This window comes from Topomyia yanbarensis, chromosome 2 (genome assembly GCF_030247195.1).
Source record: "Topomyia yanbarensis strain Yona2022 chromosome 2, ASM3024719v1, whole genome shotgun sequence".
In the NCBI taxonomy this organism is placed as follows: Eukaryota; Metazoa; Arthropoda; class Insecta; order Diptera; family Culicidae; genus Topomyia; species Topomyia yanbarensis.
The window spans coordinates 291,185,883-291,211,353 of NC_080671.1; the positions used below are offsets into that span (position 1 = coordinate 291,185,883).

The following is a 25,471-nucleotide window of genomic DNA, read 5'->3' on the forward strand; positions in this document are numbered from 1 at the left end:
AATGATTTTTTTAAATTTGAAAAATGCAAGAATGTTGAGTATTTTTTTTTATCTTTGCAAGAATGGTGGGACTCAAAATATGTGTTTGGGCAGCACTGTTTTGTATATTTTTGCTTGGCTTCCTGGCAACGCGGCAAATGAAGTGGTGAGTCGCGGTACAAAGTTCATTGGTTATGTAAACAAACTAAAGTGAACCTCTCGGTGGAGAACGTTGCATGGTAATGTTTAACCTCACTTTTTTGACAGTTCAAAGAGATTGTTTACATGATCTTGGAATTTTTGTTGATTCGATCAGTATGAGTATAGTATGAGTATGAGATAGTATGAGAAACTTGGTTTGGTTCGCTGCCAAATGTTAACACTTTCCCAACAAGGTCGCTCAGCTGTATTTTTTAATTGATGTCGGCATCATACATTGTTCCGTTAAATTTAACATTTTTACTTTTCTTGTACATGATTCATTGAAGAAGCAAGGAATTTCTAGCCAAACATTTGAAAAAGGCCTACTGCCAAATGCAAACAAATCGAATTTTGATGTTCTCTATTAAAATCCTGGGACAGAACCTGTGGATAGATGTTTTCTTTTTCTTTTTTCTGTTCATTTTATCTCTTGTCTTGCATAGCCACTCTTTCTTCCTCACATATTTTAAATTGACTGGCTACATTTGACAGTCCCCCCTGACTGCATTTGACGGTTCCCTTTGGCTGCATTAGACAGCTCCCCCTGGCTACAATTGACATAAGGTTTTTTCGTATCCACACGTTCCTTCCCAGTTAAAAACTATCTATCTGGCCATGTACATAAACATCACGCAACAATGGATCATGAAGAATTTTGATAATGATTTTATAACAAATTATAAAAGAGCCCGGCTGATATAAAAGTCTTAACTAGCAATACACTTATTATAAAATGATTATAAAGGATTATTGTAACTGATTCCAAAAGGATTATAAAGGCAGTGAAATACGTACTCAATGAATTAAGGGGTGTGTCTGATGTAATCAATATGCGCAATCAAACTAAATAAAACAGTATTCAATTTTTAAATAGAATTATAATGAATTCGACCAAAACTTCTTTTGCCTTTTCTCATTTTCAAATGTTTGGGTAGAATTTAGATTATTTTATCGTTGTTGCAATCAATTTCGTTTGGTTTGTTTTGTTCACAATGTTAGTCGCAGAGCATTTTGGTGATCTATGGCAATTGATGACCTTTACACCCCATACTAGGTCCGCTCCTGTTGCAGCTGTTTCGCCCTGTCCGGCATCGAGTCAACCGATGGTCCAACCTGCGCCGCACTCGTCTGTCGCTATGTCAATGGCAGGGACTTGGATTAAAGGCCAAAATTTCAGTTACGGTTGGTGGAGTTGCTGCAATCGGTTTGCCTTCGGCCACGTTGGACATTCGGCTAACGGGAATATTCAGCGATTCCGATTCGAAGGAAGCAGCGCCAGTAGCAGACTGCTTCGGTTCAGCAATACGCTCCGGTATCGGACGAAGTAAACACTCCGACAGGACGAAGGTTTCAACGAGGGGCTCAGGCATAAGTAGCAGAGTCCTTGCACTTCCTGCTTGTCGAGTGAACAATTCCGACGAAACCACTGCCGCTCTCGCCAAGTTTGATCACCTTAATAAGTGCGACGTCAGCGGTATAGTGCCAGAATTAGTCGAGAACAGTGCCAGGACTGACTTGCCAACAGCTACAAGATTAAATAGCAATGCGTTTTTAAAGTGACCATAGTATAACGTAGAGGCTTTAGCCAGATGATTTATTCAGCAGAATAAGATAGCAAAATTACCCAAAACATAAGACCTGGCTGCCGAAGTGAATACACACACATCATCACCTACAGAGGCAAGCAATATTGGAACGCAGCGAAATTCCTCACAATAAATTGATCTCGTTAGGTGAAATTCCAGGAAGTACAATTTTCATAGCACAATTTAGTCGACCGAAATTGTAGTCCTCAGTCGAGAGAAAGACTGATAGAGTAGCAGCAGCTAGGAATTTTCTTTCGAAAGCTAGCCACGGTTTCGCGTATCCTGCGCTAAGTAGAGAGCGTTAAGACAGATCTCCGAAACATGTCAAGTGCTATCAGATGAGAAAAAACGTCGCATCTATGACCAGTACGACAAGGACGGCTTGCTGACCAACGGTTCCGTCCGGTACCACCATAACACACTGCACCGGTGACACATATATATTCACAACATACTAATTACTTATCCTTCCGAAAAAGTAAACAAATTGACTATGCAATTTATCATTCGCTGTCTAGTTATTTCCTGCCAATTTGAACAAGACAGCAGTTGCAGAAAGCTTCATTGCGGTGCAAAAATGATGGCAACTCGGGATATAATATAAATTTACATATAATTTCTCCTCCCCTGATATTCTTCCAGAATGTATAATGCTCTGCATTCTTATCACTCCTATCAAATCCTTCTTACTCCTTATCGTCAGTGCCGAGCACTGTTTTGCATTTGCCGGCTAAATCAACGACAATGCGATAATCGTCAATCGACGAAACTTTTGCTGTAATGGAGCTTGAACACGAATAATAAATAATTGTTCCATTCGAAAGTGATAACCTTGTTGTCCTCATGTTTGCAGCTATCATACGCTGGCAGGCATTCTGACCAATGGAAACGTTTTTCGGTATGGGCATTAAACGATCATTTCAACAACTTATCATCGACCGAATTCGTTACCTATAAAGTTCAGGTAAACTTCGCCACCTAAAAATGAGTAATAAATCGGATCATCTTGTTAGGACTTAACCCACGAGCAAACAAACAAATGTGTACAAATCCTTATCCATCATCCAGAAAGCAATCGTTTTATAGCCCAATGCTTGATCTTACGATTCAGCATATGCCACCGGGTTTTGCTTCCAGCGCCGATTGGTTAATGTATGAACCAGGGGTGACATTACGCATCTCGAAACGAAAGGTTTATTGTATTCAAGTTTGTGTGAAATGGTCGATTCGAATTGGTTGCATAATGTGGCACCAGGTTCCCATTGTTCCAATCCTCATCCCTCTTGAGTTGATAGTCTTTCAAAGAGCATCGAAAGTATTCAAGTAATGTAAATTTTAAAAGTCCATGTAAACAAGTCTTAGGTAAACAAGCACACTGAACTGTCAGAAAAGTGAGGTTATACATTTTCATGCAATGCTCTATGTTTTTGACAGGTATATGAATGAATCATTTCAGCATCAGTGATGCCAGGTCTATTTAAACAATAGCCTGCAGTGAAAATATAAAAGTCTGCAGATTGCTACAAAAATCTTCAATAAATTTGACATAGAAATGTAGTATGTATATATTTTAAATGATCAAAAATGTTGAAGGCTTGTGTATAAATTGGCTGGCATAGGCTTTGTTCTGCTAAATATTTGTAATCTGCAAAACATCTGCAGTGAAAATGCAAAATCTGCAGATCTGGCATCCTTTTAGTATTCCCCACAGGAAATTCATCCAAATGGTGTAAAAATACGGGGAAACAAGGCAAGATAGGTATTCAGAATATGGGGTTAAATGAGCAGCTTGCACTATTTTTGATTTTTTCATTAGTTAGAGGTACCAAATCATCGCGGCAATCAGCAGTAACGAATTGGGGATAAAAAAGGAAGCATACTATCATATAAATTTTTTTGACGAGAAAGGTCTATTATGTACGGGTAGCGTAAAAAAGGGAAAACAAATCAATGAATAAGTATGAGTGCATTGGTTGCTATCGGTGCTTTTGTTTGGTTACGCAAGGCTGTTTATTTGTCGCCTCTGCATAATAATGACCTAGTGAGAATGTTGCTATAACAAGTGGTGCGACCCAGAATGGTTTAACTGGAATGCGCCCATCTGGTTATGCAAGTTGGATTTGAAAACGATCGTTCAAGTAATTTACGATCTGTGGGAAAATATGAGTGTGGCCTCGTTTCAAGTGGCCTGACTAAAGGATATGTTAAATTTGGTTTTTATGACCTGTGACCTGAGAAGGATTCACATTAGTGCATGTAGGGATTGGTTTTGTGGGAATAATTTGTGATGCTAGAAAGTAAGTCCCTTACACCATACAAAATCAGTTGTGTTCGTTCATAGCTTGCAGTCACGTATACGACGATACATAAGGTAACACGAAGGAGAAGTTGAATACACACTGTATTACACAGTCATTGAACGAAAACAACTATCTAGTGCACGGTTCCAACCAAAATGGACGGTGGTAACGATAATTTCACTTGAAAACGATAGCTGCACCAATATCGGTGCCAACATCCAGCGGTTAAGTGTCAACTGGTTTTCACAATCATCAGTTAGATTACAGTTTAGGCAATCTTATATTGCTTAACAATTGATTCATGCTGTGCGCTGCAACGATTGGACATCTCACAAAGTCTGATTTATACCTCTTCAGTAGTCTGCATGGAGCGGGATTATGTACTTATCGTATTTTTTTCCGAACCAGAGTTTAACCCGTAAGTATGTCTTATAATCAAACAAGATTAAATCATGCCCCCGGAATGTAAGGTTAGTTTCTGTACTCCCATCTTATCTTTCCTTCTATTGTATATATAACACTGTAATACTGTTAGTTTTATAATTATGTTTTTAACACAGTCTACATATCATATCCTCTCTTGTTTACTTCCTAATGCAGAATTGTGCCGCATTATCTACTGTTGCAATAAGAATCGACTTTAATGCATCGTTTAAACCAGATTTGGCAGGCGATTAACCAAAAAAGGGCGACGTTCATGTTCCTATCATGAAATATAATGCTATATATGAGCATACAGGACAACGGCAAGGCTATATTGCTGATGATTATGTTCAGAGCAGCACCAAACATCGATAGACTGAAGCCAACGCAAAAAGGTTAAAATGTTCAATTCGAAAGACCGCTCATATTTGGACTTTCAAATGATGATTTTTCTTTCGGGACAATAAAACTCGTCTTTCATTAACCTTATTGGCTAGAATATTTTCAATGAAAGGGTCATAGTTGTGGATCATCCTTTAAAATACGATACATAGGATCATTAACATGACAACAAACAGGTATAACAATGTAGCAACATTTAGGATAATAAAATATTCGATCTTTTTTCGATACGCGAGGTTACAATTTTTAAATAAGCGGTATTATTGAATACAATATATCACATCCCTTTTATTACGTCCTTTTTATTACATTGTTCTACATTACGCATATTTTAATACGTTGATTCACATTCTGTCATTTCTATTACGTTGCTGGTGATACGTCGGTCAATGATTGTCTCGCATAGCAGTACGTCGTTTTCATGTAGCGTCGAATGAACTAAATAGTACGCACCTTCTCAAATCCACTTTATGTGCATACGTTTCGACGTAATATTACAAGATTTTTTTTTGCTGTGTAGCTTTACATTGGCTTCCTCTTGTACTTCCCCTTTCAAAACCCTGCTCGTTTGGCTTAGAAAAACTCTAGAAAGAGAACTGCGGAGACTCCATTTTGGGTCGATTTGATTCGCGTTTAGCTGTCAAAAAACGATTCCAATCGAACATTGCCTATCCTTATAACATTGGACGTGTTGCCATACAATGCCGGGGCATACGTTGCCAAAAATGCTGTTTTTTTCTCCGCAGTTCTCTTACTACGAGTTTTTCTAGTTTGGCTGCACTTTTTGACAGTCCGTTTGGCTGCAATTTTTGACACTTCGCTAGTCTGTGTGGGCGATTTAAGGGCGGGTAGAGCGAATAAAAAATCACGGCGGCAAATCGCCCAAATGTTGCATTTGAAATAGCCCCATAATTGCCAACAATTTGCTGGCAAATTGAAGGGAAATTAGCGCATCCGAGTTGGCAAATAGCCCCCCGTTAGCCAGCAACTTGTCCTTTTTGATTGGGTGGGAGTAAAAACACGATAAACTTTACCCAATTTATGTATTCAAATTGCCCATTTTTGGAAGTTATTCGAGCTGTCAAAAAATGGGTATTTTTTGTTTCTAACAATGAGTACTTTTTATCCATTTCACAACTACTCGATGAGGTAATGTCAATGGGTATATTGATCTTGATAATGGGTGAAAAATCCTTAAGCATTATTTCACGCGAGTTCACCTGCAAACTAATGTGGTTTTCGTTTGAGGCGAAACTGAGTCAGTTCCTAACCCCAACTGCTGTCAAAATGTATGAACTGACAGCGGTTGGGGTTAGAACCTGACTCAGTTTCAGCTTCAAGCGAAATCGCCATAAGGATCGTAGTGGAACCTGCAAATTATCGCCCTGCATCGGAGTCCATGGCGTTAACGGAACATTTCGGCAATGCTCCGAAAACAACGTCTGTTTAGACTACTGAGGACGTTGAAAATATGCGCCAGTTCGGCATTTTTAGAGCAGCCAAAAGATCCAGCCATCAAAAATATATCCAGTTGGCGGTTTTATTTTGTTAAGTTGTTTTAGAATAGGATTTCTATCTAGATTCTTATACTTTTATAAGGAAACAATAATGTGAAATGATTGTTATTTTATGTTTTTTTTAATTCATGTTTTAATAATTCTATTGACAGTATTTTGTATTCTGGCGCGAATTTCATGAATGGGTATTTTTTACGCATTTTGTTGTAACAGTTCTGCGAAAAATAATGGGTGAAACATACCCAGGTTAACGCACAAGGTCTGTACTCATTTATGGGTACAAACGCTTTACCCATTTAATGGGTTATTCCACTTTTATTGAAAATGAGTAGTTTTCTACGCATTAATGGGTATTTGATTTTATCAGCACGGTGACAACTTAACAGCTCCCATATATTGAACTCATAAGCAAATTTTATAGAGTACTTGACAATCTGTAACAGTATTTGTGTTCAATGATTTGTTTTCCTCCACATGTCATAATTTTTGATAGGTGGAGGAAAACAAATCGAAAAAAAGCTTTTCGGCCGGATTATTTGCATGGTGGATCCAACCCAACCGGTATTGTAGTCTCCAGAAGAAGTTTCACAGTGACACAGAGCATTAAAACACCATTATAAATATTTTAGGAAAGCGATTTCAAACGTTTAAATTGACTGACAGTTTAACATATGACAGCTAGAGGAAAACAAACCCCCAAGTAGTGCAAGTGAAATCATTTGCATAGAACTCTATGGTGATTTGGTGATGTCATGGCGGCTCAAATTGAACAATATTTGAAAAAGGCGCATCCCAATAATTATTTTCCATAGCTGTAAGAAATAAACAATTTAAGCATTTCTATCACCAAATTAATTTCGCAGTTCAAATTACAAACTGTCCTCGTTTCACCATACCTAAACAGAAACATAGATTTCATTTTGAATTTAAAAAATACAAAATAAAATAAATCGATTTTCGGAAATACAAGAAGATGACTCAAAATCGAGCCACTTCCACCACTTGGAATGTTGGAATTTCCGAAAATCTTTGCGATCGAACCAACATCCCCAGACATGAAATCCTTCGGTAGAATCCGTTCCGTTAGGTTTGTGTCAGACTGAAGCCGAGTAAAATGCAAGAAGAATTGGTCGGTGTTCAGTCAGACCGGACTAAGTCGCAAAACATCAAAAAATGAGATAATGATGTCACTGGATAAGAAATTTTGTCAGCTACATTCGACTTTTGCCAGATTTGTAATATGTAACAATAATCAAGAATTGTGACAAAAATTAATTCAATTATAATGTAAAGGATGCTACGATTCAAACTTTAAACTCGTTTTTCTTGAAATCAATATTTTGTCACTTAGTCCGGTCTGACTTAACACCGACCAATTCTAAAGGGATCCGTACCACAACCATCGAAATATCTTCCGGACAGAATTATTGCAAAAGTCGAACGAAACTCTGGCAGAAGTCGAACAAAATTGTACATTCCTGAAAACATGCTTGCTAAAATCGGACACTACCGGTTTGCTGTCAGAATTCTGGTAAAAGTACACAAATTCTATTCAAAACCAATTTTGCTAAATGTGTAGAAAATCCTAAATAGAATTCTTGACGTTCTTAATTAATTTGAAACAAGGTGTCATAGGTTCACGAATTAACAGCTTGGTGCTTTACTTTCATTGGTCAACATGTTTTTCATTTATATATCTCGAGAAAAAAAAGCACCAATGATTTACCGATTACACACTACACACAACAAGACAACCAAAACATTTTTTGGGAGGAAAAAAGCTTCCAGCTAAATTTGTAAGATTTATGTAACTTTACTGACGGTTTCCAGTTACGGATAAATTTATTCTCTAATACAGTAATATTACGATTATATCACGCTTATATATCCATATATGTATGCATGTATCTGTGTATATAGATATGTATATGTACCTATCTTTGTATGCATATATAAGTCAGTATGTATATATTTAAATGAAAATATATGCATGTACTTAAATATTGTTTTATACATGTACACATCCATCCCTATATATAACTAGGCGTGATATAATCGAAACATTACTGTAACAGTTTTCTTTATCCACATTTTGGAATACGCTTTTTCTAAATGTTGTTCTTGCTGCATTGACGGCGTTTATAACACACACTGATAAAATCAAGTACCCATTAATGCGTAGAAAACTACTCATTTTCAATAAAAGTGGAATAACCCATTAAATGGGTAAAGAGTTTGTACCCATAAATAAGTACAGACCTTGTGCGTCAACCTGGGTATGTTTCCCCCATTATTTTTCACAGAACTTACTGTTACAACAAAATGCGTAAAAAATACCCATTCATGAAATTCGCGCCAGAATGAAATATACTGTCAATAGAATTTTTTCTGAATTAAAAAAAAAACCGATTTAATCCACCTAGCAGTGAGATGAGACATTTCTTACACATTTCACTATTGGATTAGTTTGCAGAACTCACGAGAAGTAGGCACCCAATTAGAAGTGGGATGAAAATAGTTTCTAGTCTTGCACGAATAAAACTCGAATAAACTGAATAAATTATAGAAATCAACAAAACGACCGAAATAAAAAAGTAAAGCAAAAAATGAAACAATAGGTTTTTAAATTCATAAAATGAGTAGAAAAATTAATGGAAATCATTATAATTTTGATCCAAATACACGAATCAAATTAGATTAGGTTATTACATAAAAATTAATAGAATAAGTTGACTCATACTAACAAATTGAATGAAATAAAACGAATGATTGAACATGAAATGCATAAAATTAAAGATATGAATAAAATGAATCAGATAAATCAGATAAATCAAATGAATCAAATGAATCAAATAAATCAAATGAATCGTATGAATCACATGAATCACATGAATCACATGAATCAAATGAATTAAATGAATCAAATTGATTTAATTCATCCAGTGAATACAATGAATCAAATTAATGAAATGGATCAAATGAATAAAAAGAATGGATGAACAAAATGAATAAAGTAAAAAATAAATGAAATGCATAAATAAAACAAACGAATCAAATAAACAAAATGAGCTGAAGTGATAAAATGAATAAAAAGAAGAAAATGAGCAGAATTAAATGCATTGATTAAAATGAAAAATTGAAAAACAGTAAAAGGTTATAAATCAATATAAGAAATAAATTGAATCAAATAAATTATTTGGATGAAATGATTAAAACTGAAAAAGTAGTCAGATTATTAAAATGAAGAAATTGAACAAAATGAATAAACTGGAAAAAAAATAATAAAATACATACAATGAAAACAATGAATGATATGAGTAAAACGCACAAAAAGAATAAACTGATCAGAGTGAATCCAAAGAATGAAACGAATAAAATAAGTAAAATGAACGCAGATGAACAAAACGAATAAAAAGATGCGGAATGAAATAATTAATTAAAATGAAATGGTCATATATTTGAAGAATTTTTGAATAAAGAAAATGAATAAACCGGATTGTACGAATTTGAAAACCATTGCATCAGAAAGTTTTGAAATGTTTTTGAAAATCCCATCTTCTGAGAAAAGGCTAATAAATATGCAATGGACTTTCTAGGGCTTCCATCTTTTTTTGGTTTTATTCTTTTTGTTTTCATGCTTCTTTACTTGACGAATTCAAAGTTTACTTTTTGGTCACATATTCCCGAAAAAAGATTTATGTGCAGAACAGAATTTACTGGTCCAGTATTTTAACGCGCAATTGAATATAGTAAAGTGAGACAAGGTCACATGTGCTTTCAAGCCCCTTGAACAGAGAACGACAGAGGGAGAATGCGATTCGTGAATGAGACAGGTAGATATTTCAAAGTTTTTATTTGCATTGAAGTAAATAGTGTGAAATGTCTAGGCTATGTCGATTGCATAAAAGCCGTGTTTGTATTGTTTCGTTCGGAATTCTCGTGCAGGAAATATGGATAAATAAGTCCTATACAGACCAATATTGTGAAAAAGAAATGGTTCAAACTACTCAGTATATCCAAATATGGACGACGATAAGTTAGAAGACACATTGTAGTTGCATCCCCCATCGAGAGTGGGTACTTTGGGGACTTCTTTTCCTGGATCTAATTTGTGGATATTTTCGGTCTTTGATCCGTTATTTTTCATGAAAATTCGTACCAATACAACGAATGTGCAACTGATACAACTCATGGTTCATTCGCCTGCGCAACGTTCCGTCTTCCATCTGCACGCCACCATAGATGGTACGCAAAACTTTTCGTTCGAAAACTCCAAGGGCGCGTTGGTCCTCCACGAGCATAGTCCAGGTCTCGTGGCCGTAGAGGACCACCGATCTAATCAGCGTCTTGAAAATAATCAACTTCGTGCGGCGGCAAATTTTGTTCGACCGGAGCGTCCTCTGGAGTCCAAAGTACGCACGATTTCCCGCTACGATCCGTCTCTGAATTTCTCTGCTGTTATCATTGTCGTCGGTTACCAGTGAGCCCAAATACATGAATTCGTCGACCATCTCGATTTCGTCACCGTCAATCCGAACTCGGGTGGGAGGTTCACATTGTCGTCTCTAGAACCTCTTCCTCTCATGTATTTTGTCTTCGAAATCCTGGCTTCAGCTTTCAGTCTATGAGCATATATTTCATTCAAAATTCAATAGAGATACGAATAGTTTAAATATCGCACGTGGAATGTCTCTTTTGAAAATTTCCATCGTCAAACTTTCATATTACCCAGTTAAGCCAAATATTTTTCTGATATAGCCATGAATTTCCTTAATTATAGTGTAGATACAGGCTTTGAATACAATTGAATTAAAGTTGAGTTGATGTAGCAGCAGACAAAAAATAGTTTTGTTTTCTCAAACCTTCGCAATTACAATTAATAAATATTTCAGATTGGCAGAAGATCTTATCACACAACTTAGAAATGCATACAGAAATAGCTAGATAGATGCGATAGAAGAGAGACAGAGAGAAAGAGAGAGAGAGAGTGAGATGGGGGGGGGGGCGTGTGAGGAATGGCAAATGATGGTTAATGCAGTGACATTATTTTTATAGGTATATTATTATGATATATTTATTCTTACATTCTTATCATAAATAATGTAAGTAGTAATTTTTGCTCCATAACCAGTATAACCAAAATCTTGCAAAAGAGCTAAATTTTCGCTAGATTTTTGGGCTTCAAACATACAGTTGCTTTCGGTGACGCCACGAGTATAATTATATGAGAAATCTTTTATCTCACTACTAGGTGAATTACTTGTTGATCTGTGTATTGATATACCATCCAACATTTACCTCATGATTGAACGCAATGCCTTATCCAAGAGATAAATACTAGAACTCACTGTTTCTTTATCAACACATTATTTTGTCTTTGAAGCGAACTTATATAGTGATTTTTGAGAAATAGTTAATTTATTATAAAGATAATTCACAAAATGTTCTGAACATCGAATTCCTTGAATCACGTAGATTTGTTTTCATACCCCGATATTCGAAATCGGTTTAGTTTTGCCCCTAAAACACCAGTAAAGCAATACTCTGCATGAAACAATCTCATTTTTAGTTAGTGGAAATTGGTAAGCGAGGACTAAAAATACAAAATGTTTAATATCTCCGCCGCTCGTGCACGGATTTAGATAATTTATAGCTTGTTAGAAAGGTATTTTTACAAGCTTTCTATTTATGTGCGATTTGTAAGACAACATTGTATTGTTCGAAAGTTATTTGCAAAAAACCTGCTGTGTTTTGACAAAATCGCCCATATCTCAGAAAGTAAACAACATATCGAAAATCAAAAATAATAGTGTCAAATGGCAACGTTAGGCCTTTCATTTGAAACTAATTTCATTAAGATCGGTTCAGCCATTGCTGAGATAATTACATGACATTTTGTACATACATACATACACACATACACACACACATACAGACATTGTCTCAATTTGTCGAGCTGAGTCGATTGGTATATGAGACTCGGCCCTCCGGGCCTCGGAAAAAGTTGTCAAATTTTGAGCGAATCCTATACATTTCTTTTGTAAGAAATGTAAAACATAAAATAACAATCATTTCACATTATTGTTTCCTTATAAAAGTATAGGAATCTAGATAGAAATCCTATTCTAAAACTACTTAACAAAATAAAACCACCAACTGGATATATTTTTGATGGCTGGATCTTTTGGCTGCTCTAAAAATGCCGAACTTGCGTATATTTTGAACATCCTCAGTAGTCTAAACAGACGTTGTTGTCGGAACATTGCCGAAATGTTCCGTTTCCGCCACGGACTCCGATGCAGGGCGATAATTTGCAGGTTCCACTGCGATCCTTAGTTTGCAGGTTAACTCGCTTGAAATAATGCTTAAGGATTTTTCACCCATTATCAAGATCAATATACGCATTGACATTACCTCATCGAGTAGTTGTAAAATGGATAAAAAGTACTCATTGTTAGAAACAAAAAAATACCCATTTTTTGACAGCTCGAATAACTTCCGAAAATGGGCAATTTGAGTACATAAAATGGGTAAAGTTTTTTTTTACCGTGCACGTAACGAAACACGCTTTTTCCTTGAAACTATTTTGTTTCGTTGTTCATGGTATTCGTACGGAGAAAGTATACTAGCACTAGAAAAACTCTAGTAAGAGAACAGCGGAGAGAAAAACAGCATTTCTGGCAACGTATGCCCCGGCATTGTATGGCAACACGTCCAATGTTATAAGGATAGGCAATGTTCGATTGGATTCGTTTTTTGACAGCTAAACGCGAATCCAATCGATCCAAAATGGAGTCTCCGCAGTTCTCTTTCTAGAGTTTTTCTAATTAGCACCAGAGTTTTTAATAGTAGAGTTGCGTAAAGAGGATTGGCAACATTGGACCAATCGTTGGTCTTTTTTAAATTTTGGCAACCTTTTATTTTTGGTTAAATTTCAAATGACTTCTCCCGAACGCTTCAGTTAGAAGTTAACTTTGCGCATTTAAAAATTTAAAATTAATTGTTTAGTTTCATTTTGTAAAAATCTTAAATAACATCGTATAAAGAATATAAGCTTTTTCCGGTTCTCAACTGATCCGCAACTAAGAACGAAATGCATTGATTTTTGCCGCTTGCCGTCTGATTGGGGTGTGACAAAAAACAGTCGAATTTGCAGCGTAAGATAAATTTTAATAAGTACATTTGTATAAGTGGAATGCGTACACAAATTTGTCAAAATTTTAGATGCACTTTAACTATGAGAAATACCTTCATATTTCCACTGTCGGTGGAAGATTATTAACACTACCCAGAGCTGTTCCGGTGTTTGAAATAGTGCCAAATTTGAATATCAGTGAACATATGTTTTTTAATAATTGTCATTAAGCAAAATATTCCTGGTTTTAAATTATGTTAATATTACATCATTGAATTTTCTCATAAATATAATCACATAATAACGATACTCCCCACGCATTCGAGCATTGTTATTCTTCGTGTCCGATAGGTAGACGTTTTGAGTGTTCAATAGGTAGATTTGCTTCAGTCTTTGCGCAACTGTTCTTTATAAACTGTGACTAGCACCACCATCAAATCAGTGGTACATATATGAAACAAGTACTATCTGTCAAGTTATCCCCGGGTTGAGTAAAAAGAACTTATTCTGTGGGTTGTTTTATTTTTGCGTGTAGATTGTAGAACTACCCACTGAGACGTCCAAAAAATTGTTTCAAAATCGTTCAACACTGGTCCAACGATGGACGTTTGTTGAACGGTTATTTGGACGTTGTCCAAATCGGTCCAACGAACGTCCTTCATTGGACCAGTCTATACACGCAGAAAATTGCATTGTAGATATAACAATATTCTGGTTCAAATTCAATAATAATTATTATTGTCTCAGGGCTAATAATATTCTTTTCTTGATTCAATCCATAATATTGTTATTTCTACAACAAATTCTGGTTTTGACGTTTCTAGATTTTAATCGCATTATCGGATGAATCGACAATAAAATTGTTGAAACGATCGGCACTGTGTTATTGATCGAATGATGTGAACACGATTAGTTTAACAATATTCTGTTGTTGAAACAACGATTATTATAGTAAACAATTACTATTGAAATGTTTCTTTCTTTCTAGGTTTCTTTCCAATAAAAATAAAACAATTTTTGCAGGGGTTTAATTTTTATTTATAATAAAACCGTTCTAAAACTTACAGAATCAGTTGCCATACAACTTTCAACATTTCAGGGTTGTTCTGTAAGTTAAAAAGATAATGTTACTGTCAATATAAATTATTTTAATATTTACACTTACGCAGAGATCATCCTTTACGTCAGTACAATTGTAGCACTAGCACCCCAACTGGCCTGTATGTTGTGACCGTTGTAAGTCTGTGGAAATAGAAATTTTACATTTAGTAAAAGAATTGTGATGCTTTTGATTTGCTTTGCTTACATGTATCAGGAAAAAAATAAGTACCATGCATAGAATACACACAAAAAGTACACAATACACGCTGATTTGGTTCCACGCAAGACCAACATGAAATCAAATTTGATTGAAGTAAAAATAATATTTTTAGTTCAACAATAAAATAATGTATATTTAAAAATCGCTGAGTTTTGAATCAATAATAGAGTGACGATTCAAATCAAAAATCCATTTTGTTGGTTTAACCGATTGAAATTTCGCTGCGTGTAGAGAACAGTTGCGCAAAGAGTGAAGTCAAAAAATGCCTACCTATCGAGCACAATTGGAATACATCTCTGATACCTCTGCAGCAAAGTTGGATTCTAATTTTGCTCAATAGGTAGACTTTTTTCGGCTTCACTTTCTGCACACTCTTTGCGTACCTTTATACTAGGGCCTTTACATTGGACGATTTTGAAACCAACCGTTCTTAGAGGGTATGCATATTTTTATTTCTCAGTGTACATGTTGCAGGGTTACCATATTCACAGATTTTTCTCACGCAAAAGAATTGTGCATGTTTGATTCTATAAATTATTTCTTCATTTTTAATCGATAAAAATTCTTTATTGTGAACCAAGGAATTTATTAAACCAAACTATTTTTTTTTTGGTTGGATCAACCAAAATATCTTTTGAATCAATCTTACAAGTTTTGTTATCTTTGCTTTTCGAAAATCGACAAAATTATTGTTTGTTCCAAACATATCAGTGATTCTAAATAAAACATGCAGCTAATTGATTCAAAAGGACTGAATGCATTACATCAACAGTCCTTGTTGAATTGAAACAAATAAAAAATAAAAGTTGCTACGAAGAAGAAAACTTTCCACGTGCGTCAATGCTGGAAAAATTCGCTATTTTTAAATCAGGGAATTCAGATTTCGGTGAATTCGTATAGTGCTCAGATTTTCCGGACTCGAAGGGCGCAAGTGCAGCTTGAAAATAATCATGATGTCGCACAAAGGTTAGTGAATAAATTAAGTCGAATGCACACGGTGCGTTTTATGGTGCCTTCCTCTATTCCAGGACTCAACCAAAACACCCTTTGTGGCTTAAAAACGACAATCGCAGAACTGAAAACACGTCGCCGCACCAGAGATAAATAATACCCGTTCGAGAGGGCAGTTTCCTGTACTTCACCATCTCTGGTCCAACAGGAAGCCACAGCGTATTCGTGCGCCTTCTGCAATCTTTTTGGAAAAGCCGAGACTCTGAAGCACTACATTATAGCGCATATCTGGAATAAACCACGCGCACGGTCAAAGGTACTACATAAAGGGACGGTGATTGGAATCGTATGCGCTGCATGTAATAAAATTTCATTTCATTCCAAGCAAACCGGAACAGGTTTAGAATCCCTTATGGATTCTCGCTCAAATGCAACAAACGATTGAGTCGGAATCGGTTGTTGCCTTTGAGCTGGAACTCATAATGAATCCATTCAGAATTCCTAACCAATCCCGGAATGGGTTTGACTGGGCCATACTGCATCTGTTCAAACTCTTCGATAGCTGCACGCGCGAGTACGGACCATCAGTGGCCACGGGAAACGTAGTCGGATTTCGGAATGTGACAATCTTTAAAACACGCGGTGCTATACGGCAGAAAAATATACGACCTGATCTGGAGCCAAGAGACCGTTTATTTTAATCTTCCTTCTACCTAAGCCTATGAGAGTTGAGATAAATCATATTTCTCTCTTGATCGACACAATGATAAGTACAAACAATATACATCGATTAATTTTAATTGAACTCTACACACGATGAACAGAAAGTCTAAGCCTAGGTTTATATTAGGATGTCTCAATTCCCAACATGCTGCCCCCATTGAAATCAATAGATTTCAATTGCTACTCTCTTCGTTAGCTACTGGGACCTGAGCAAGGTCGTTATCCTCAATTGGGAGCAGGCACAATTTAGCGATAGGTCGTCTGATAATTTTTCCACACACACGAACATCGGCCACTCGCACCAAGCAGTCTGGGCCCGGAATGACGTTGTTGATTCTCCCTAGTCTCCACTGCATTGTCGGAAGATTGTCTTCGCGTACGATCACCATTAGCCCCGGTTTAACAGCGAAACGTTTGTGCCATTTATTTCGATTCTGTAGTGTTGTGATATAGTCGTGGGACCAGCGAGCCCAAAAATGTTGTACCATCTGCGTCTGTCGCTGCCAACGAGAAAGTGTCGTTTCCTTGCGGTCGGTGACGTCAGGTTCGGCGATATCGGTCAACGGGCGACCGACCAAGAAATGTCCTGGAGTAAGAGGTTGTGTGTCGGTTGGATCCACTGACATCGGCGTGATTGGCCTCGAGTTAAGCACAGCTTCAATTCGAGTAAGTACTGTACTATATTCCTCGAAGTTCATGTTGGCAGTGCCAGTAATTCGCTTGAGGTGATATTTGGCGGATCGAACCCCGGCCTCCCAGAGGCCGCCAAAATGTGGAGCACTGGGCGGGATCAGATGCCATTCGATGGCCGTTTTTGAACAGAAATCGTCCAGCTTGTGCTTAAAGAGCTGGGACTGGAACATGTCGTACATCTCCCTCAACTTGTTTTTGCTACCAACAAAATTAAGGCCATTATCGGAAAATAATTTCGCACATTTACCTCTGCGTGAGATAAATCGTTGCAAGGCCGCGATGAAGGCATCTGCCGTCATATCCCCAACCAGCTCCAGGTGGATCGCTCTGGTTGCGAAACATAGAAACACCGCCACATACACCTTGTACGTGATCGTTGATCGCTTATTATGCTGACGAATGTAGATCGGCCCGCAGAAGTCTACCCCAGCATTCAGGAATGGAAAGCCGCCTTCCAAACGGGACTTTGGCAAATCACCCATCATTTGTTGCATTATCGCCGGCTTCGCCTTGAAGCAAGTAACACACCGTCTGAGTACCCATCGTACTGTGCTGCGGCCATGTACCAACCAAAACCGACGTTGCAGTATGCTAAGCAGCAACTGTTGAGGAGCGTGAAGGGATTCACTGTGGTAAGCTCGAACAACAGCATGTGTAAACGGATGTCGAGATGGTAGCACCATGGGATGTCGTTGACTCAATGGCATCCACGTCGCATGACGGCTCCGACCGCCAACTCGTAGCACCTTGAACCGTGATTTGTCTGGGAACACAGAATATGTGATAAGTTGACTATTTTTATGGATTACCTTTCCAGCTTCCAGGCAATCAAAATCCTGTGGGAATGCTTCCTTCTGGACGATTCTCGTCAGCGCCATTGTTGCATCATCAAGTTCTCGTACATTCAGATGTCCGTAGCGATGTTCTTTGCGGTCGTCTTGACGAAGATGATCAATAAACCGCAACATTAGCGCCATAACTCGTTGCATTCGGCGATAGTTACTTTCGATGGTGAACAGGGTGAACGTCGTTGGTTCTGTAACTGTGAGACTGATCGAGGGTTTTTTCGTTTCCGGGAGTTGCTCTGGCGGTATGTGTTGGATGCTCGTTGGCCAAGTATTATCGTTTTGGGACAGTAAACTTGCTCCCATCCACCAGAGTGTGCATGCTCGGATTTCGCAAGGCATAAGCCCTCGCGATATTACGTCAGCGGGATTATCATGAGTCCCAATATGTCTCCATTCTATGTTCTTCGTTAGTTCCTGGATTTCAATAACTCGGTTGCTTACGAACGTCATCAGTTTGGTGGGATCAGTTCTTATCCAGGATAGTACTGTGGTGGAATCTGACCAGAGAATGATTCTGGAAAAGGTAATATTTAAATTGTGCGTTATGTTAGAAATCAATCGTACAAGTACAAGCGCTCCGCAAAGTTCAAGGCGCGGTATAGTCAGTTTAGCGTTCTTGAAGGGTGCGATTCGAGACTTTGAGGTGAGTAAGGCAACTTTGTAGTGACCGTTGTCGTCGATAGAGCGGATGTAGGCACATGCACCGTAGCCCAAATCGGAGGCATCGCAGAAGCCATGTAGTTCCACCTGACGTGGTGGCTGAGATGGCAATACGCCGCGTTGTATAGCTATTTCTCCCATCTGAACAAGTTGATTGCGGAAAGTTACCCATGATTCAGCATAAGTTTCGGCTAAAACTTCATCCCAGTCAACTTCCAGTTTCCACAATTTCTGTAGTCGCACCTTCGCCGCAAAAATTACTGGACCAAGGAGGCCCAACGGGTCATACAACTTTGCTATATTCGAATACACAGATCGCTTTGTTATAGGTCCTGAGTGGAAACTGATCTCGTGCAATTTGGTCAGGAACACATCCCTACGGGGTTGCCAAGTTAACCCCAACGTGCGTGTAGTTTTCTCGTCCTCAAAAAATGCAATCTGCTCTGAATCGGCGTTCGGTACCGACTGTAATAATTCGGGATGGTTAGAAGCCCATTTATGCAACTTGAACCCTCCAGAAGCCATCATCTGAATGAATTCGTTTTGCAACGCTAAAGCCTCGTCAACAGTATCAGCTCCACTCAACAGGTCTTCCACATAAAAATCTTCAGTCCCTGCCTTCGATGTCAAAGGAAACCGTTTGCTCTCATCCTTGCACAATTGCTCCAGCGTCCTCGTGGCCAAAAACGGTGCACAAGCCGTTCCGTACGTAACCGTGGTCAACTGAAAGATCTCCAATGGGTGTCCTTGCTCTATCCGCCAGAAAATTTGCTGATACTTCCAATCGTCGGGTCTAATTTGGATCTGTCGGAACATCTGAGTTATGTCTGCTGTAAACACTACCTTTGGAACACGAAATCTTTGCACGGTATCAGTCAGTTTTCGCTGTAGAACAGGACCAACAAATAAGTGATCATTTAGGGAGGTTCCGCTTGTAGTAGCAGCGGATGCGTCGAATACGACTCGCGTCTTCGTGGTGGTGCTCGCGGGGTTGAACACCGCGTGATGGGGCATGAAATATCCTGTTGGACAATGTTGCTTCGGTTTGATCATATGACTCTGCTCTTGATAATCGTTCATGAATGTTCGATACTGATCTCGTAGGTTGGAATCATGCAACAATCGCTTCTCCATCTGCACAAATCTTCGCAACGCCATAGTCTGACTATCTCCGAGCTTTTGAATAGTTTCTTTTGTAGGGAGACCTACTTCATATCGTCCATCTGGAAGTCTCCGGCATGTATCCGAAAAACTTCGCTCTGCTGCTCGTTCTTCTTGAGTCAGTTTACGTGCTTCGGGAAGCGCCTCCATCTCCCAAAATCGATTAATCTGTTCACTTAATGCCTCGTTCGTCATGACTGCACAAAAATTCGTAGAAGTTGACCTTTCTTCTTGCTCGTTCACTACTCCGCCAACAACCCATCCAAAAATCGTTTCTTTGCACCAGAACGTACGATCATTCGTCAACGAAAAAGATTGGCCAGTAAATAATTCGTTGAATACTTGGATTCCCAACAGCATATCGATTCGTCGCGATCGATTGAACATAGGATCTGCCAGTACTACATCCGCTGGGATTCGCTCGGGGTCTATCGGAAATGATCTTAGGGGTAAGTCAGTAGTAACCTTCTTCATTACCAGGAACTCAAGTTTCATTGAAACGTCAGCGTTCACATTAGAGCGGATCGTTGCTCCTACTTTGCTCTTGATTAAATGCGGTGCTCCAGAAACGCCTTCTATGGCAAAATTAACTTTCATCATGCGCAAACGCAACGCGTTGACTAAGTGCGTAGTGATCAAATTGTGCATAGACCCACAGTCGAGAAGAATTCTACAATTAATCGAATTTCCATTTTCGTCTTCGACTAAACCCACTGCTGTGTAAAGAACATATTGACCCTTTCGTTGATGATACAGTAGCAACGATCGAATTTGTCGATGAAGTGGAAGGTGCAGGGTTCGATCGATTGGTTATGTTCGATGAGGTTGACGGTACTGGGTCCAGTTCATGCAATGTAGTGTGGTGACGACGGGCACATTTTCGACAGGAACTGGACTTACACTCCGGTACATGGTGCTTATTACTGAAGCAGTTCAAACAGAGACCCAAACCTTTAACTTTCGAAAAACGTTCTGATAGCGGTAGTCGAAGAAATTGCTCGCATCGACTCAGGTAGTGAGTCCCTTTACAAAGGAAACATGTTGGACTGGACTTGGTTGGAGCTGTGCTGACTGGGAACGATTTGGAGACATTCGACGAGCGATCGCTAAAGTTAGGCTTGGTACGAGAACCTAGACCATGTACAGAGGAGTCCTTGCCGTCTTGTTCAATATTCTCCAAACACCTACAGCGCGACTGAAGGAAATCGAGCAGTTTATCCCAAGACGGTAGCGAATTATCAATTAACTGTAGTTCGAAGTCCTTTCTGGTACGGGAATCCAAACGCGTACAGATAAGGTGAATAAGGAATTGTTCCGACAAAGGTTCAAGTTTTAACTCAAGATTGGATAAGGCACGAATGTTGCGAGTAACATCGTTTATCAAACATCGTAGCGCAGTCCCTGACTCACGAATTATTGGTTTTAAGTGGAACAACTGAGCAATGTGCTTGTCGACCAGCAGTTTTTTATTCTCAAACTCACTGCTAAGGGCTTTCCAAAGGGACGCGAAAGTGTCTTCGGACGATTGAATATGGCGGGCGGCACCATCTTGAATGGCTGCCTTCAAATAAAACAATTTCTCACTTTCTGAAAGACCTTCCCGACGCTTTATCAGAGCATTGAACTGACCTTTGAAGGAAATCCAATCCTCCAACTGTCCGTTGAAACGAGGAAGAGGGATGTCTGGTAGCTTTGGTTGGGTTTGTTGGGCAGTCGCAACTACAACCTGTGCACTCGCTGGCTTGGGAGGATCAATCGCACGAAGTTTGGTTCGAATAATGTGACGTATCTCATCGAACAGGTCTTCTAACTTCTCACTGGTCATTTGACACGACTGGACCTCATCTTCCTTGATAACGCCATACAACTTAACCTCAGTCTCATGAAACAAAGAACGCATGGCTTCAACCGACTCTAGCTTGTCTTCGAGAATCGACTTGTCTTGCTTCTCGGGATCAAAAGAACGCACAAAGATCAGCATTTTTTCCGAACGTGACTCAATAGAGTCAATCATACGGCTATATGACGTCACCAAAAGCTTCTTCTCGGCCGCCATCTTAGAAGACGCGCAAAATTAAATCTGATCAATATTTTTTTTACAACTCACCACTTGCACGATTTTACCTGATTTCTAAACCGTACCGATTCCACCTATACCAATCTGAAAGCATGAAAGGCATACATCAGTGATCAAGCCTAGCAACGTGGCGATCCAACTGGCATCGAGCAAATTTTGCACAGCACACCGCTCAAATCTCAACAGCACAATAACTTTTCTTCGCCAACCTTAGTTGGGTTATCACTGTACTATTTTTCATGTGTTTCATAGATCAGCGTCTCTTCTTATTTTTTAGCACTCATTATCCATCCAGCACATTTATAGCCGTGCATTGTTCGTAGCACGCATCACACAAATTTGTCCAACGTTCATGCACTGATTCCGTTCTCCGAAATCCACGTTCCTCGTGGTCACTTCACAAAAATGTTCTACCTTTCTTCACCGGCGCAATCCGGTTCGAAGGACCACTTTCATGTTCAAACTCTTCGATAGCTGCACGCGCGAGTACGGACCATCAGTGGCCACGGGAAACGTAGTCGGATTTCGGAATGTGACAATCTTTAAAACACGCGGTGCTATACGGCAGAAAAATATACGACCTGATCGTGCGGTGGTCTGGAGCCAAGAGACCGTTTATTTTAATCTTCCTTCTACCTAAGCCTATGAGAGTTGAGATAAATCATATTTCTCTCTTGATCGACACAATGATAAGTACAGACAATATACATCGATTAATTTTAATTGAACTCTACACACGATGAACAGAAAGTCTAAGCCTAGGTTTATATTAGGATGTCTCAATTCCCAACAGCATCCATTCAGGATTCCGAAGCGGTTCCAGAATGATTTGACCGCGTAAAATTAATGCGTTTGTAGCCTGTTTTTAGAGAAAGGCCAATAAGTCAATGGCAAGTATTTACTTTGTGAGGTTCATTTGTACTGATGTTATCTGTTGTCAGCGAGTAATGGTTTGTTCTAAATTTGTCACCATGACAGTTGGCCTTTGGTTCCTATTAAAGAATAGGCATATTTTATATACAATAAAATTGGTTGTGCTTCAATATTTGCTATGCACTGATTCAAATATTTGTTATGTTTAAACACAATAAAAGATATTATTTGATTTAACAAAAATGTTTTTTGTATTGAACATTTGACATGCATTGATCCAAATATTTTATTAGTTTTATTCAACAAAATGAGCTCATTGATTCAACAAAGTTGTTTGTTGTTTCGATTGTTGTTATGATAAAATCAATAAAAAATTTTGTTGGTCCAACTATTTTCCATGTTTGATCCAATAAATTCTTCAGAATTATTTCAACAATTGTTTTATTTGTATAAACATGTATTTTTTATTGAACACAGAACAACTTGGCAAATTTATTATTTCAACCCTCATATTATTTGACATTAAAAATTATTTTTCTGCGTGCTGTATTGAGGGCAGATTTTTTTTCAATTTTTTTTTTCACAGATGACAGATTTTTGACATTTTGATACAAATTTCACAAATTTTCACAGGTTTTTGGAAATAATGTGATTTTTCACAGATTTTTTGAAATTTATCACAGATTTTCCCAGATTTTTTTTCCTGTTTTGGTCATCACAGATGGTAAAAAGATTTTTTTGGCCGAAACACAGATTTCAATGTGGCATCCCTGCCCTGATGTTATTTAATGGCATATTCGTTTTTGACAGTGCACTACACCGGTGTACACACATTCAAACTTGGGTGTAATCAGTCTATCTCTTTCTTTGCACTACACCGGTGTAGCACCAAACAAACGAAAACGCCATAAGTAGAGCACTCTAGTTAAAGTGTGGCCAAGAGGCCATGACGTATCCAAACGAACATGGTATTTGACGTATACAAAGAGAATAGGGAAAGAGACGAAGAGTGAAAATCAGTCAAAACGGCAACACTCCCTTTATGATGATTTCAACACTAGAATTTTGGCAACCGCTTCCACAGGCAGCACTTTAAATGACTCCTATTATATTTTGAAAACAAACCGTATGTCGATCGTTGGATTTGTTTATTAAACGATGCGCATTTCGAAAAAAAGAGATGAAATAATTCTAAAGCTTGTTTTTACTCATACATATACTCTAGAATGCACCTCACAATCACGATTGAACCAAATTCTGACGAAAATTGAAATTTCTTTTTTAATAGATGTACAATACTTATCTCCTCCAACTCAGGCATGAGTAATGTTTATTTACATTGCACGATTGGTCTGCTTAATAAGGTATTTTTGGTTTCACACTATTCGTCTCTTTCCCTATTCTCTTTGAGAAATACGTCAAATTTCATGTTCGTTTGGATACGTCATGGCCTCTTGGCCACACTCTAACTAGAGTGCTCTATATTTAAGAAGGTGTGATTAGAGTTGTGTTTTTATGTTTCTAATACTCAAACTTTTGATACATCATTTGAGTTTGAGTCATTTTCAAATAACAGAATGTCCAAAAACAGGGTTCAATATGATCTAAATACGGCGGCTGGCCTGATGCCGGTAAAGGTTTTACATTTTTTTGTATTTCAAGTAATGTAATCGAGCATTTTTCAGCTCATACAAGCGCTCATCAAACCACCGGATTCTGGTGAATCTTGTTCCAAATTGGTTGGAAGAAAACCAAATCATCCGTACTACAGGAAACCTGGCCGTGGACACAATAATGACTCCTGTGACGCTTGCGGTGAGGGCGGTGATCTGATTTGTTGCGACCGATGTCCTTCCAGTTTCCATCTTGGCTGCCAGTAAGTTTAGAGTAGAATTTTCTTTTTCAAATAAGCTCACTTTTTTGTTCTAGTGATCCTCCACTTGAGGAAGAACATATTCCGAATGGACTCTGGATTTGTCATACATGCAGAATGACGGAATCGGTCAAATGTGAACCGCAGCAGGAAATCTGCTTGGATGCCGCACCTGTGGAATCGTTACAAATAATGAAGGTAAAAAAAATGCGCAATAGAAGTACATCTCGCAAAAACTCGGCAACAAGTATTGGCCTAGATAAACCTATCAATGCTGCTAAGGATGAAATTGCAGAAAATTTTAATGTTAAAAAACTGGACGATCTAGTTGATTTGACACCAATGGATCAACTGATTAGGGCAGCTCGAATTCTCAATCCCCGTCAGTTTGAATTGCCTCGCGAAATGAATAGTCACTTTCCTTTCCCCGGAACGGAGAAACTGGATTACTCACATAAAATGGCAAATAGTAAACGCGGAGGTAAAGGACGCAAGGTTTACGAATTGGATGGGCAAGGGTTGGTACCGCTGCCTGCAAAAACTTGTCACGCCTGCGGCAAATCTTGTAGGAAAGCTCCACTGATAGCATGCGATTATTGCGATTTGTTCTTTCATCAGGACTGCCTTGATCCTCCCTTAACGGCTCTTCCAACTGCCATGTGGATGTGTCCGAACCATGTCGAGCAGTTCATCGTAAGTAAATGTTGGTGTTCATCGTAAGTAAATGTTGAATAAATTCAAACTTTTT

At 38.3% G+C, this 25,471-nt stretch overlaps 2 protein-coding genes across 2 annotated transcripts in view; one reads left to right on the plus strand and one right to left on the minus strand.

The window, feature by feature from the left end:
• Positions 1–16,711: 16,711 nt before the first annotated feature.
• LOC131680430 (uncharacterized) lies at positions 16,712–21,956 on the minus strand. The gene is made up of 2 exons (XM_058961145.1): positions 21,311–21,956; positions 16,712–20,328 (listed from the first exon to the last, which is right to left on the minus strand). Exons 1-2 carry the CDS (start codon positions 21,954–21,956, stop codon positions 16,712–16,714), a joined length of 4,263 nt encoding a protein of 1,420 aa, XP_058817128.1.
• Positions 21,957–24,313: 2,357 nt separating this feature from the next.
• LOC131683266 (PHD finger protein 12) overlaps positions 24,314–25,471 on the plus strand; it is a 170,252-nt gene continuing 169,094 nt past the window's right edge. The window contains exons 1-3 of the mRNA XM_058965107.1: positions 24,314–24,481; positions 24,536–24,726; positions 24,780–25,416. Coding sequence (XP_058821090.1) covers positions 24,428–24,481; positions 24,536–24,726; positions 24,780–25,416 — 882 coding nt within the window. The 5' untranslated portion in view covers positions 24,314–24,427. The remainder of the gene's footprint in view (positions 24,482–24,535; positions 24,727–24,779; positions 25,417–25,471) is intronic.

Bases quoted from the DNA above. Each gene is read 5' to 3' on its own strand.
- LOC131680430 (XM_058961145.1), bottom strand. From the start codon at position 21,956: ATGGCGGCCGAGAAGAAGCTTTTGGTGACGTCATATAGCCGTATGATT. The intron at 20,329-21,310 runs GTGAGTCAGGGA...CATTTCCGATAG, and splicing joins CCACTTAAAACCAATAATTC to ACCCCGAGCGAATCCCAGCG.